Raw genomic sequence first — 15703 nt, forward strand, 5'->3', positions numbered from 1 at the left:
ATTTTTAGGTAAATAATTATCATTGTGTAAAACTGACCACTTCTTTTTCTTTTCTGGGAGCCCATGGTCCTGGTCTACTTTGTGGATCTTGGTGATCATTCCTGTAGGCTAGACTTTCCTGCCTCCTTGTGAAAGCCCCTGTACTTATGGATTTTAAAGTGTGATTCAGTGGATAGAGTTCAGGGAATCTAGGAACTTGGATAGGGAAAATTATATCTGTGTTATTTCCTTCATTCACAAATTTAGGCAACAAATCACACAAAAATAAAGACTCTGGTTGTGTGTGTGTGTGTGTGTGTGTGTGTGTGTGTGTGTGTTGTGTGCCCAAAATCCCGACAGGAGAGTGGAGAAGGGATTGCTGCATGATCATCCCTCCTGGGGGGGTGCTTTCCCACTCTCCCTCTCTCCTTCTCTTTGTCTCTCTCTGGCCAGTGCATGAGCTCTATAGCAAAAACAAACAAAACTGAACAAAAACTTAAGAACTTACAGTAAGGCTAGTCTGTTTAGTGAACAGATTATGTTTTAGAGTTCAACAGACTTTATATTTTAAAAAAAAATCATTTATTTAATTCTACTTATTATGATTTTTTAATTTGACCAGAGACAGAGAGAGAAAGGGAAAATGAGAAAGCAAGCCACCAGGTCTGAGACTTGAACCACAATTAGCCATGTGGGAACCCAGCACTTTAACCACCATACCACCTGCTGTTCCCCGCCCCCTTTTATAAGGAAGTATTTTATTTAACTTTATTTATTTATTTATTTATTTTAATTTGACCAGAGAGGTACAGAGAGAGACAGAAAGCAAGCTGCCAGGTCCAGGACTTGAACCTTAGCCAGCCATGTGGGAGTTCAGTGCTCTTAACCACCACACTACCTGCAAGCCCCTAGATTTAGTTTTTAATCACAGACTATTGTGAAGCATGAACATGTGCGACTGCAGACACCTAATTCAAGGACGGCTGATGGCCAAACAATGGAAATGCACTCAGCTTAATCAGAGCACTGTCCATCTGCTCTTTTCTCCACTGTCTCCTAGAGTAGAATAGTCTTGAGTGTCAAGCCATCCTAGCCTGAGAAGGGTTTTTACCTACAACCTTCTCCCTCACCTACCTGCTTTAGAATATCCTGGCTATTGACATCAGAAGATGGCACAATGGTTACATTGCTGGACTCCCATGTGGTTGACCACAGTTCAAATCCTGGACCTGGCAGCTTGAAACTCATGGTGTGTGCGTGCGTGCACATGCATGTGCACCCAAGATCCCAAGAGGAGAATGGAGGAAAAGGGACTGCAGTGTGGCCATCCCCCCGGGGCGTGATTTCTTCTTTTCTGTCTCTCCAGCGAGCACACATACCTGATCACAAAAATCTCTTAAAAAAAAAGCAAAAAAACCCCAAAACACTGGCTATTTCTAGAACTACTCTTCTTAGAACTCAGCTGCTAATATAGAAAATTTAATTTATAACTTCCAGTAATGCATTACTCACCCACCATACCTGTTTGTGTTGGAATAAATCATAAAACATAAAATAATAGGACAAAACCTTTGGATGGAAGCATCAAAGACTGTTCCTCTTGCTATTGTAGTGAGATGCCCTCACTGGGGAAGACTCTAGATAGAAATAACAATGGAACCTGTATTCTCTCTGTGAGAGCTTCCCAACTAGAATTTGGCTTAGACAACCGAATTTGTTTAATTCCTTCTGCTCCATTGTGATGAATACAGTTTAAGTCTTTGAGTTAATAATATATGCATCTTCTTAGAGGGCCATGGATCTATAAAGAACACTAAAATAATGGGACAAATATGGATTAATCGTGAAAATGCCAGTAAGTTTTTAAAAAATACTACACATAGACATGAAGTTTATACATTCTTTCTCAATGGAAGGCAAGAAAACCCCAACGGTAGCCAATTCTAAGATGACTACCACTTTTTTTCTAAATCCCTAAGTCCTACATATTTAAGGTAAGTAATGGGATAATATGCACCAAGAACTATGATTCAATTAAAAATGAAGGAGGTTCAAATACAGTGTGGTGAAAATGGTGAAGTCATTTTTATTTCAGTACTTGACAAAATACCCCATAAAATTCAAAACTTCTACCATTATACAAAAATAGGTCTCTACAAGTGATATTATCTCTTTATCACCAGTAGCAAATATATTAGGCAGAAACATGTAACTTCAGTAGCCTTATAAGAAAAGTGCAGGACACCTCAAGCTACACATTCAGCAGTATCATGATGCGCAAAAGTTTAATCTTTTCACCCATTTGATAAATACACAAGGTTTATAATTTAATCATTTAAATTAGCATTCCACAAATATACATGTAATTAATGATTATTGTGCATGGATACATACACAATGCTTATATTTACAAATTCCAGTTTGTTTTCATGTGCTGGCAGGGTCTGTATACAATCATAAGCTGTGTTCATATTGGTCCCATTGAATATTCACAATACAAAAGCACAAAAGAACCATTGATTTACAAAAGGGAATTTCTTTAAAATTACTTCAGTTAATGATGTTTCAAGGATTATCTTCTCATGCCAGCATGAAACTGAGTAGTTGAACCTAGAAGAGAAAAACAGGGCATTTAAAAATTGTAAGTGATTTCAAGTTAGACTGCTACCTGTATCAAACTAGTTCATGAAGAGATTACTTTTATCCTCCATTTAAAAATATGCCCCTTTTCCCCTTAAAATGTCTTATTCAAACTTGAATTGATTTTAAACTTTTTTTTTCTTTTTTGAGAGGTTTTTGCTACAGGGTATGTGTGCTCGCCAGATAGACAGACAGACAGAGAGACAGAAAGTGAGAAATCACCCCCCAGGGGAATGGCCACACAGCAATTCCTTCTCCTCCATTCTCCTCTCAGGATCTTGGGCACGCATGCACACGTGCCTGGCATGAGTTTAAGCCACCTGGTCTGGGACTTGAACCACAGTTGACTACATGGGAGTTCGGCGACATAGCCATTACGCTAACTGCTGATTGCTTAAACTGTTATTAAAAGAGATTTCAAATGCATACACATACATACTCACATCACCAGGTCTAGTCTATAGTAAGTTAAACGAGATCAATGTTTAAATTTTTTTTCAAATGCACTAACGGTTGAATGTTCTGTACCTCATACACCTTGAAGAATCTTGGTCTTCAAGAATCTGGGTTCTGGGACCAGCAGTTGGTTTAAACTCATGCCGGGCACATGTGCATGCGTGTCCAAGATCCCAAGAGGAGAATGGAGGAAAAGGGACTGCAGTGTGGCCATCCCCCCTGGGGGGTGGTGATTTCTCGCTTTCTGTCTCTCTGTCTTTCCTTCTGTCTTTCTGGCGAGTGCATGTGCCCTACAGCATAAACCTCTCAAAAATAAAAAAAGAATCTGGGTTCTGCAGAATTTGTATGCTCAAAACAAAACAAGCCAAATCAACCAACAATCTTGGCTATGATACTAAAAATTTCCTAATACTACAAGGTGCTTGGGATAAATAATTTCTTTTTTTAAAGGTTTACTATAGTGTATTTATTTTATTTTTTAAAATTTATTTTAAATTTGCTATACAGTATGTGCATCTAACGGGCAGGGGGTTGTACTCTATGGGTTGGTCACACCACAAACCCTTCTCTATTTCTCCCGCCTTTCAGGATTTTGGGCATGCATACACACGCACTGGCTTTTTTATTTTTATAAAGCCTCTAGGTCTGGCATTCAAACTGTGCAATCAGCCATGTGGGATCCAGCCACCATAACCATCACATCAACAGGTGGTCTAAAAATGATTTCCTGAATGAAGAGAGAAACTACACATTTAAAACTACCTGTTATTTGGGGTAAGCAGGTGACTTGGTGGGTAAGGTGCTGCACTCCCATGACTAATCAAAGTTCAAGTCCTAGATCCAGTGGCTTGAAAACCACATTGGGTGTATGTGCGTGCCCAAAATCCCAAGAGGAGTATGAAGGTTAAGGGATTGCCGCACAGCCATTCCCTTTGAAGGGTGATTTCTCATTTTCCTTCTGTCTCTCTCTGGAAAGAGCATGAGCCTTATGAAAAAAACTTAAAAAACAAGGGGCTAGCAGGTGGCATAGCAGTTATATTGTTGGACTCCCATGTGGCTGACCGCAGTTTAAATTCCAGATCTGGTGGTTTGAACATCACGCTGAGGGTGTGTGCGTTCATGTCCAAGGTCCTGGGAGAATGAATAAGGGATTGCAGCATGACCTTCCCCCAAAGGGGGCAATTTCTCACTTTTCCTCTGACTGTCCTGTCTCTCTCTCTCTCTCTCCCCAGAGAATGCATGTACCCTAAGGCAAAAACCTCTTAAGAAAAATACAACCTGTTATTAGCCCATAGTTTGAGGGCCTACTAGAAAAAAATGGTCCTTAAATAAAAGTAAAAACGGGCCAGCAAATGGCATAATGGCTACGTCACTGGGCTCCCCCATGCTGACTGCAGTCTGAGTCTGGACCTGGTGGCTTGAAAATCATGCCAGGTGGGACCAGCAGTTAGTGTAGAGGCTATGGCACTGGACTCTCATGTAGTTGACTGTGGTTCAAGTCCTGGACCTGGTGGCTTAAACTCGTGCTGGGTGTGTGTGCATGCATGCCCAAGATCCCAAGGGGAGAAGGGATTGTGGCGTGGCCATCCTCCCTGGGGGGTGATTTCTCACTTTCTGTCTCTGTCTGTCTTTCCAGTGAGCGCACGCACCCTATAGCAAAAACCTCTCAAAATGAAAAAAAGAAAATCATGCCAGGCACATGTGTGTGAGTGCCCAAGATCCCAGGAGGCAATCCCCCACCTCCTGGGGGGGTGATTTCTCACTTTCTCTCTCATTTTCTACCACACCCCCTCAACTCGAGTGCCTGGCATGAGTTTAAGCCACCTGGTCTGGGACTTGAACCACAGTTGACTACATGGGAGTTCGGCGACATAGCCATTACGCTAACTGCTGATTGCTTAAACTGTTATTAAAAGAGATTTCAAATGCATACACATACATACTCACATCACCAGGTCTAGTCTATAGTAAGTTAAACGAGATCAATGTTTAAATTTTTTTTCAAATGCACTAACGGTTGAATGTTCTGTACCTCATACACCTTGAAGAATCTTGGTCTTCAAGAATCTGGGTTCTGGGACCAGCAGTTGGTTTAAACTCATGCCGGGCACATGTGCATGCGTGTCCAAGATCCCAAGAGGAGAATGGAGGAGAAGGGATTGTAGCATGGCCATTCCCCCGGGGGGTTATTTCTGTCTCTCTGTCTTTCCTTCTGTCTTTCTGGCGAGTGCATGTGCCCTACAGCATAAACCTCTCAAAAATAAAAAAAGAATCTGGGTTCTGCAGAATTTGTATGCTCAAAACAAAACAAGCCAAATCAACCAACAATCTTGGCTATGATACTAAAAATTTCCTAATACTACAAGGTGCTTGGGATAAATAATTTCTTTTTTTAAAGGTTTACTATAGTGTATTTATTTTATTTTTTAAAATTTATTTTAAATTTGCTATACAGTATGTGCATCTAACGGGCAGGGGGTTGTACTCTATGGGTTGGTCACACCACAAACCCTTCTCTATTTCTTCCGCCTTTCAGGATTTTGGGCATGCATACACACGCACTGGCTTTTTTATTTTTATAAAGCCTCTAGGTCTGGCATTCAAACTGTGCAATCAGCCATGTGGGATCCAGCCACCATAACCATCACATCAACAGGTGGTCTAAAAATGATTTCCTGAATGAAGAGAGAAACTACACATTTAAAACTACCTGTTATTTGGGGTAAGCAGGTGACTTGGTGGGTAAGGTGCTGCACTCCCATGACTAATCAAAGTTCAAGTCCTAGATCCAGTGGCTTGAAAACCACATTGGGTGTATGTGCGTGCCCAAAATCCCAAGAGGAGTATGAAGGTTAAGGGATTGCCGCACAGCCATTCCCTTTGAAGGGTGATTTCTCATTTTCCTTTTGTCTCTCTCTGGAAAGAGCATGAGCCTTATGAAAAAAACTTAAAAAACAAGGGGCTAGCAGGTGGCATAGCAGTTATATTGTTGGACTCCCATGTGGCTGACCGCAGTTTAAATTCCAGATCTGGTGGTTTGAACATCACGCTGAGGGTGTGTGCGTTCATGTCCAAGGTCCTGGGAGAATGAATAAGGGATTGCAGCATGACCTTCCCCCAAAGGGGGCAATTTCTCACTTTTCCTCTGACTGTCCTGTCTCTCTCTCTCTCTCTCCCCAGAGAATGCATGTACCCTAAGGCAAAAACCTCTTAAGAAAAATACAACCTGTTATTAGCCCATAGTTTGAGGGCCTACTAGAAAAAAATGGTCCTTAAATAAAAGTAAAAACGGGCCAGCAAATGGCATAATGGCTACGTCACTGGGCTCCCCCATGCTGACTGCAGTCTGAGTCTGGACCTGGTGGCTTGAAAATCATGCCAGGTGGGACCAGCAGTTAGTGTAGAGGCTATGGCACTGGACTCTCATGTAGTTGACTGTGGTTCAAGTCCTGGACCTGGTGGCTTAAACTCGTGCTGGGTGTGTGCGCATGCATGCCCAAGATCCCAAGGGGAGAAGGGATTGTGGCGTGGCCATCCTCCCTGGGGGGTGATTTCTCACTTTCTGTCTCTGTCTGTCTTTCCAGTGAGCGCACGCACCCTATAGCAAAAACCTCTCAAAATGAAAAAAAGAAAATCATGCCAGGCACATGTGTGTGAGTGCCCAAGATCCCAGGAGGCAATCCCCCACCTCCTGGGGGGGTGATTTCTCACTTTCTCTCTCATTTTCTACCACACCCCCTCAACTCGAGCTCACATGCCCCAAGGCAAAAAAAAAAAAAAAGTAAAAACTAAGTATAAAAGTTAACTTAGGGCATAATGAATCACTTAAACTGATTCAGGAGTGAACTGAAGGGAGAACAGAGAATATCTTCTTACAATGAACAGGAAACCATCTCTATTATAAAGTATGTTTTTTGCGTGTGGCTTTGAGCAGAGAAAAACATAAGATTGCACTAAGTGCTTTAAACAATTCGCCCTCCCCCTGCAGCCCTTCATTTACATGTCTTACAACTGTCTACCATGTATTACTTAGGAACCTGTTTCTCAGTAGACTGTAGCCCCAGAATACCTTGCAAACTGGTGCTAATTATGAAGTTTGTCTAATCTGCTGAATGAAGATAGCAGGGAATAATTTTTTCAGGGAGTGGGATCTGGAGTGAGATCTTGACTTAAAGCCTCTAAAGCCAATTTCTTAGCGGTTTACACTGAGTTTGGCTAATTTGGTAACACATGCACTGAGTTGAATGATTTGATTAAGCTAATGAGGAGGAGCAAGGAGTTTCAAAAAAAAGAAAGGAGAACTGCCAGACCACTCCTATGCTGCTGCCAATATGTACTTAAACTCAGAGCACCTGACTGTACAGTTCCAAGTCGTCTTTGCAGTGCCTCTAGCCGAGTGATATAATCTGTCAGGGCTCTGTCAGGATCATAATTTTGAAGCTGGGAACATGCTAAGGAACCAGGATTTAGATCAGCTGGAGTGCCTGGGTACCTAGAGGATTAAAAATATGCACATGAATTCAAATTATCCAGAACCATGCAAACAAGTTACCAACCTGCCTCTACTCCAGCCCCCAAAGATAGGCCTCTATATACATTGCTTAATCTATATCCCCTAAGATCCTGAGTTTGGAATGAGAAAGAAGCAAATCTTCAATACAAAAAAATACTAAGTCATAAGTACAGCCAATACAATGCCTGTCGCAGAGATCTTCAGCAAATGTTGGAAAATGCATCTTGTCATGCAGACTGTAGAGTTTTTCATAAGGGCCACAGAGTCCATTTTAGTCAACACTTTCCCAAAGATCACCAGATATACTAAGTAACACTTGCTCAGCTGTCTCATATACCCTTAGAATCAGTTAGTTACAAATTCAAAAACTAGTTTTGATTCTGGGTCTTTGATTACATGTATTATACACAACTAAAGATGTCTATACCTTTCTCAATGCAAAGAAGTACAAGTATTAAATTCGTACCTATTCTGAAATGGCACAGGAGACCTAGGATAGTCCAGATCTGATCTGGAGCGATACGCAGTGTGTCTTGGTTCTCCGTACAGCTCCAGCCCACCAGGAGAGTGGTAAAATGGGTCAGTCTTTTCAACACCTAAAGTAATCCAAAATGTACCTTGTAAAGAAAGAAATACCAAGCCTTTGCAAAATTTCTAAAAAAACAAGTAAGGGCTCAAAACGCTATTACATTAAATCATACTATACCACATCGTATTTATAGACATTTCAAATTATTCTTGATAAAAGAAAAATAACAGTATAAAAATTTGGCTCTCAAATGTCATTCTGTTTACCTTTAAATAAAACCAAATAATTATTATCCTCTTTAAAATAGTGAGGTCTCTAACTCTGATAGAAGGACCTTGCCTTTGGACAACAGTGATTCCCAAATTCATTATTTGGAAGGTTATTACACATACAATAACTTTACAGTCAATAACATGAAAATATACAACTCTGACTTCACCTGGATTCAGTCCAAAGCCATCCCTGTTAATATTGATAGAACCAGAACCTGTGACTCGATGCCACCGTCGAACCAAAAATTTCATTCTAAAAGAGATTCCAAGACAAAATTATATAGCAAATCTATACTGTAAAGATTATAATTACATACTTCCAATAAAAATCAACTCATACATTTAAGTATGGACAAACATAGGTCAAATTTCAGTAAAATCACATGACTGCCTAAACTATTACAATGAATGTCCCCAGGTTTGTGGAAAAATCAACTGAAACAGAAGAACAGGGCTGCAAACTTCCCTCGCTCCTTTCCCGAGGTGCACCAGATATCTCTTATGTTCCCAGAATCAGGTTCTGGCTTTAGGGATACATGGGATACGAGAAGATGGAGGGCAAATGTACATAGGAAGAAAAGTGAATGAGCAAAATACTACTGAGAATAAATGGGGAAAAAAAAAGGCAGGTGAGATGGGAAGAAGACAAAAAAGATCCTTAAACTGGCAGTAAGAACGAGCTGGGAAAGCTGAAAGAGTAGTGGGGTCTTATAGGGACGAAAAAATGTTGGCTTCAAAAGGAATGGGCGGTAGGGACCAGCAGTTAGCGTAATGGCTATGTTGCTGGACTCCCACGTAGTTGACCACGGTTTGTGTCCTGGACCCGGTGGCTTAAAACTCACGCCAGGTGCGTGTGCGTGTGTGCCTAAGATCCCGAGAGGAGAATGAAGGAGAAGGGACTGCAGCATGGCAATCCCCCCTGGGGAGTGATTTCTTGCTTTCTGTCTCTCTGGCGAGCACATGCGCCCTATAGCGAAAACCTCTCAAAAAAAAAAAAAAAAGGAATGGGGGTATTAGTGACACAAACCACCCGCAACAACTTGCTGCTTGCCTCATCTTGGCCTGAGCACCTTATTGTCAAAAATATTTTTTAGTTGCCAGAATATATGTGTGTTTGCCAGAGGGAGAGAGAGAGAGAAAAAGAAATATCCTCCGATGGGGCCTGGTCACACCACAATCATTTTCTCTTCATTCTCCATCCTATTAGGATTTGGGGCATGTATGCACATGTACTCAGTGTGTTTTTCAAGTCACTGGAGCTGGGACTTGAACTACTGTTTGTTATATGGGCTCTAGCTCCCTATGTATGCACTTAACTGCTGTGCCAAGGAGCTGGCTCCCCAAGAACACTTTCAGAGCATCAGTTTTAATTTAATTCTAATCAGCTTCAAGGCTCAGTCTTAGGAAGGTAAAAATACAATGATTATATATGAGGACAAGTAAAGAGGGTACTTATGGTGATGTCCTTTAATAGCAACTTCTGCTTTCATGGAGCTTCCCCAAATTCCTCTAACCAAAGTTACTGGCTAACTACTGTAACATCTTATTTCGTATCTTCTCATTCTATGCGTATTGGTCTTCCCCTAGAAAGTGAGCTGTGTTTAGGGATCAAAACAGTAAGTTTTTCATTGCTCTCAGCATTACCCTGGCTTACCCTATACAAGGCAGTGCAGGGAATGAAAGGTGAGAAAGGAGAAAGCAGACTACAATGTGTAGTGGCAGAGGCAGGAAGGGTCTAAAGCCAACAATAGGACAAAATCTGAGTTCTTGTTTAGAGAGCCAGCATGAATGGGACTTGAAAGACCCAGCTGGTTGTCCCAGCCTGACACTACCAGCTCTGTAACCTGTCTTAGTTTGCTTATCTATGAAATGAAATCCTGGACTAGGTGACTGCAAACAGCTTCCAGTTAAAAAATTATGCAAGAGTTTTTTAAGCAAAATAAGAAAAAGGGTACAATCTCTTCAAGAAACATCAGATGTGACATGGCAGAAATTTAAAAAGCAGAATTCCTTTAAGAGTCTGGCTCCAGAGAAATAAAATGAAGGGGGACAACACAGAGAAGTCTAGGTTTCTAGGTACATACCAACCAGGTCAAAGAACTGCAGTGGGCTGTGGCCTTGTTTCCTTTTCAATCACTAGAGAATGAATACCAGAGTTCCCAGCCTGGAGCTACTAGAGAAAGAGTGACAAAAGCACTAGCAGAGTTCAATGTCCTTATAGTCTGACCTCTGACCAGAATGCAGAGTTAGGGCAGGGCTTTCTGTAGTTAGCACCAAGAGAGAATTATTATAATGAAGAACACAAATGCATACCAGCATTGAGAGTAATGTTTCAAAATATTTTTTTCTCTTTTATGATCTCTTTTATGTATTTGTCTGAACTAGTTAATAGATTATTTTTTAGAAAAAGCAATTCAGGGGCCAGCAGGTGGTGTGGTGGTTAAAGGCGCTAGGTGGTTAATAGCCGACTGCAGTTCGAGTCCTGGACCTGGTGACTTGCCTTCTCATTTTTCCTTTCTCTCTCTCTCTCTCTCTCTCACTGGTCAAACTAAAAAATAATAGTCACAAATGGAAATAAATAAATAATTCTTTAAAAAAGAAAAGACAATTCCAGACTTGATGAACCAGCTGAGTCACCAGCTGTGTGCAGCTGAGAAAGTTTTCTTCATGGGTCTACACAGTACAACATAAAGTATTGTTGCAAAGAGGATGAAAACCTAGAAAGAAATAATCAGTCATGTTTCAGTGACAGCAAATGTCTCCTACTATATAGATATCGAGTAAATAAAACTGACCAAGAAAAGAGGGAGGATTTAAGATAATCTTGGGCTAGCCGTGGTGGTGCAGTGGTAAGATAATACTCTGTGATGCTGAGACCATATGGCAAGAACCTGGGTTGATATCTCAGGGTCTCTCTGCGCATGCCATGTATGTCCATGCCCTATCCATTATCCTGACTAGCTGAGACTAGGGATGGGATCATGGTGGGAAAAGCCTAATGGGGTCCCTGTTTCTTACAGAAAAAATAAACTATAAACAAACAAACAAAAAACTCAAATAAAAAAATGAATCCTCATACAGAGTCTATTAATAAAATTCATTTTCTTTCAAATACTTTACCTCGAAATAGCAATGGATACTCTGACAGCTGACCGAAACCTAGTGAAGCCTTTTGGACGGTTGGTGATCACCTCTAGGTCAGTGAAGGCCGGTTGCCCCCCCATTCGAGCCAGCAGGGCCAGGGTGGCATCTTCGCATTCCTGGAATCCACCCAGTAACAGCAGCAGGTATTTCTTTTGATAAATGAGAGCTTTTCGAAAACTTTCTGCCCTCAGGTATTTACCATAAATTCTCTAAATGTAAAGAAGGGAAGAACATAGAGAGATTACTAAGAAGGCATTCTCTAGCGGAAGATAACCTAGCTTCTCAACAAAACTACAATAGTAGTGGTAGAATGGTGAGTACTTATCACTTCTGTTTCATCAGCAAAGTTCACAGTTAATTATCTTTATATTTTTGCCTCTTTTTCAGTCAGTGGAGTCTGAATACTAACCATATGGTTATACTTGTTGTTTACTCTGGATTTTAGTCCACTTATCCTATTTATTGCAAATATTTTGGTCATCCCACTATCATTAGAGCTTTTAAGAAAATTGTGTGGCGCTATTATTATTACTATAGCCACTAATCTCTTTAACTTTTTAAATGTTTACTGTCTCTTTAAGCATCACAAATTTATGTGTGCTTCATAGTTGAAAATAAATATTCCAAATATTTTCCTTTCTCTTTTGGATTTTATGTTAACTGATTAAGGTAGTATTACTACCATATTCACTATTAGTCATTAGGGAAGCTACTCAGAGGGCTTACGATCTTATAGAGCACAACTGACAGTAGTAGAGCTTTTGTTATAAGCTGAAAAGAAACATCTATTGGTCACTTAGGGAAGAAGCTATGGGAAATAGTACCATGAGCTCAGGGTACAGCCTAATCTGGTACCAGTCCTGGGCATGCGCCTCCACAAACCTCCAAGACTAGCATTCACGATCAGACTAAACAGAGAGACCTAGAGACAGACCTAGAGTAGCCTGAGGGCTGCCTCAATGTCTTTAGTCTGTTTAGTCAAGGTCAGTGAGAGATGAGACAAGGTAAAAACAGAGGACCAGCTGTGATGTATATTTAGATGGACGAGGTCTCTTACCTTTAAAGTGACATGTTCAGAATCAGGGCTTAGATTTTGAAGTAAAGCATCATTTCTTAGTTCAGCTTTCAGTTTATATATTTCAGCTTCTGCCCTTTTCAAAGACTTCTGGAGAGCTGATTTTTCTCTGCTCCATACTTCTTTTTCGGACGCAATGATGGCTTCAATGTTGGCACCACCACTGAACGAAAGCCTAGAAGACTGGAGAGAACACAATCTACTTACAAGATTTTAAACAAGTCTTTTAAGAAATGCCTGAATTAAACATATTAAAGATATCCTCATGATGGATACAGAGTCCCAGCTTTTCAACTTCAGACAGGGAAAGTTCAAAGCTGATCTCAGCAGACATTAATGAATCTACTCTAAGTACATGTAGATCAGCTTTACAACCAATAGTCCCTGTGAGAGACTGACCACAGAAGAGTTAGCAGATTTAGTACTCTAAACTAAAGAAGTCAAGAGACTTAACAGATAGACCATCTGGGTGAAAATGTTGAGACTGACTTAAACAGTGCACTGGAGAATTGAAAAAAAAAAATCTGATTTTGTTCACAGTTAAGGGTATTCCACAGAAGTCATAGTGATGTGTTATGTATTCATACAATTGTTTTACAGGTCTTTGTGATTATAAAAACTAGCAATTTATTGTGTATCCTTTTTAAAATGAAAAAAAATTTAAATCCCTGAAGTAGTTATGCAGAGACTTCAATAAGTTCATGTGAAATAGAATTCAAGTATGAACTAATCTTGGTGCAAATAACCTTTGAAACTCATGCATATTTTTTATTGTTATTTTGGAATATGCATGTTCCACTATCTTTTTGAAGCCGGCTCTCGTACCAGACTGAAATAATTTAATAGCAACTTTGACTTGCATTGTGAAAACAATAACTGATAAATAACTGAAGAGAACAGTCGGGATCCACAATGGGACCTTTCTCTACATATGTCTGTTGTTGGTTCCTTAGTAGCAAAGTACTATTTCGCTTTGGAGTCAAGGTAAACCTTGGTATGACTACAACTTTAGTTCAGTTTCCTTAAACAAGGCTAGATGTGGATTAGAGATTCTATATGTAAATAATTCAGTGTCTGGTATGTAAAAGGCTCCTAGCAAATAATAGCTATTTCTATGTATAACTATAGTTGTATAGTAGACCCAATATAACTTTCCATAGATCCTATTCAGAACCAGATACTTGATATGTATGTTATCAGGGCTAAAAATTGAAATTAGACAGCAGCGACAGGAATTTTGCACTACTTCTAATATGTGCACGTGCTAAAAAGAGACGTACATAATCTCTGCCAGCTGTCTGCCGATACCACCTGATCTGCTCTTCCAGCTTCATAACCATGTTCCTTAAATCATTCTTTTCTTCAGTCAATTGGCTGATATGTCCTGTCAGCTCAGCATTCTGTCTCAGTAGTCTTTCAGTCAGTGAGCCACAGGATGTACTTGGGGACACTAAGCTCAGCTGGAAAAAATCAAATGGAGTAAGGTCACATAAACATAAATGCATATCAAAAATGTATAAGAAAGCATGAATACAGTTGTATGCATACTGTGAGAAACCATTCTGTATTCTACACAAAAAATAAATAATAAAATTTTTTAAAAAGGTGTGAACAGGTACTGAAACAACCAATTCCATGAAAAAGTAGTGTTTAAATAACAAGTCTTAAGTAACAGGTAAAAAACTACTAAATAAGAAAGAAGATAAAAAGGGGTATACAGAGTTGAATATCCTTCTGAAATGCCTGGGATCAGAAGTATTTCGGATTTCAGATCATCTCAGATTTTGGGATATTTGCATATACATAACAAAGTATCTTAGGGATGAGAACCAAATCTCAATATGAAATTTATGTTTTATATATGAGGAAAGTTTATGAACAGTATGATATTGTGGTCTTATAAGAACTCAGTGAATAAGTTTTCTTTTTCTCTCTTCCTATGTACAACTGTTATGTACAATTTTACCCATCTCTGACTGGACCAGTGATACCAAAGATCTTTTCAGAACATAGTTTTATCCCCCATAGTCCTCTACATGGAAATTACAAATTCTTCTTTCATTAGCTATATTAAGATTACCTCTTTTTTTGTTTTGTTTTAAGGTTTTGCCATAGGGTGCATATGCTTGCTAGAGAGAAGAGAGACAGAGACAATGTAAAAAAAAGTGAAAAGTCATCCCCCATGGGAGATGACCACGCCACAATCCCTTCTCCTCCTGGGATTTTGGGCAAGCACGTACATGTGCCCAGCATGATTTTCAAACTGTAGTGTCTGAGACTCGAACTGTGGTCTGCCATGTGGAAATCTAGTACGTTAACCACTAAGCCACCTGCTGGTCTAGATTATCTTTGTTTTGAAAAAAATCAGTCCTCATTAATTTATAAGACTCTGTTCTCTGTTAGTTGATTTTTCTTTGGAAGTATACTGTAAAGAATGTCATAGACAATTCAGTATCTATTTCCTGAATGACTGCTGGAGTAGGTTTTGAATGTTCACACATAATGTTAAATGTTGAAGGTAGTAAGTAAGTTTATATCCTTGATTTGTTTACTATATACATGGTTTCATCTATTTTTTTTTAAAAAAAGCGTTTTTTAGAATTATTTATTTATTTAACTTTATTTGCTGTTATTATTATTTTTTTTTTGGAGAGGTTTTTGCTATAGGGTGCGTGCACGCGCTAGAAGGACAGAAAGAGACAGAGAGACATAAAGCGAGAAATCACCCCTCAGGGGGGATGGCCATGCCACAATCCCTTCTCCTCCTTTTTCTTCTTGGGATCTTGGGCACGCACACATGTACACGCGCCTGATGTGGGTTTAAGCCACCGGGTCTGGGACTCGAACCACGGTCGACAACATGGGAATCCAGCAACACAGTTATTATACTAACTTCTGGTCCCAGCTGTTATTATTTTTTCATCTGACCAGAGAGAGAAATGGAAAAAGAGAAAGCAGGCTGCCAGGTCCAGGACTCAAACTGTGGTCAACCATGTGTTAGTCCAGCACTTTAACTACCACGCCACCTGTCAGCCCCTATATATGTACTATTTTTTTTTAAATTAAAATACTGAGTTTATTTCACATGTAGATCG

The 15703-nt window shown here is 39.9% G+C and overlaps 1 protein-coding gene across 5 annotated transcripts in view; it reads right to left on the minus strand.

Annotated features, from left to right (window-relative positions):
• Nucleotides 1-2040: 2040 nt before the first annotated feature.
• AKAP9 (A-kinase anchoring protein 9) overlaps nt 2041-15703 on the minus strand; it is a 170525-nt gene continuing 156862 nt past the window's right edge. For all 5 annotated transcript variants that reach the window (XM_014590551.2, XM_014590555.1, XM_014590553.1 and 2 more), the window contains 7 exons: nt 13889-14068; nt 12591-12791; nt 11510-11742; nt 8557-8642; nt 8055-8184; nt 7428-7567; nt 2041-2589 (listed from right to left, as the gene is read on the minus strand). In XM_014590551.2, the coding sequence (XP_014446037.1) occupies nt 2552-2589; nt 7428-7567; nt 8055-8184; nt 8557-8642; nt 11510-11742; nt 12591-12791; nt 13889-14068 (1008 nt within the window). In that variant the 3' untranslated portion in view covers nt 2041-2551. The remainder of the gene's footprint in view (nt 2590-7427; nt 7568-8054; nt 8185-8556; nt 8643-11509; nt 11743-12590; nt 12792-13888; nt 14069-15703) is intronic.

Source organism: Tupaia chinensis, unplaced genomic scaffold, assembly GCF_000334495.1.
Source record: "Tupaia chinensis unplaced genomic scaffold, TupChi_1.0 Scaffold000460_1, whole genome shotgun sequence".
In the NCBI taxonomy this organism is placed as follows: Eukaryota; Metazoa; Chordata; class Mammalia; order Scandentia; family Tupaiidae; genus Tupaia; species Tupaia belangeri.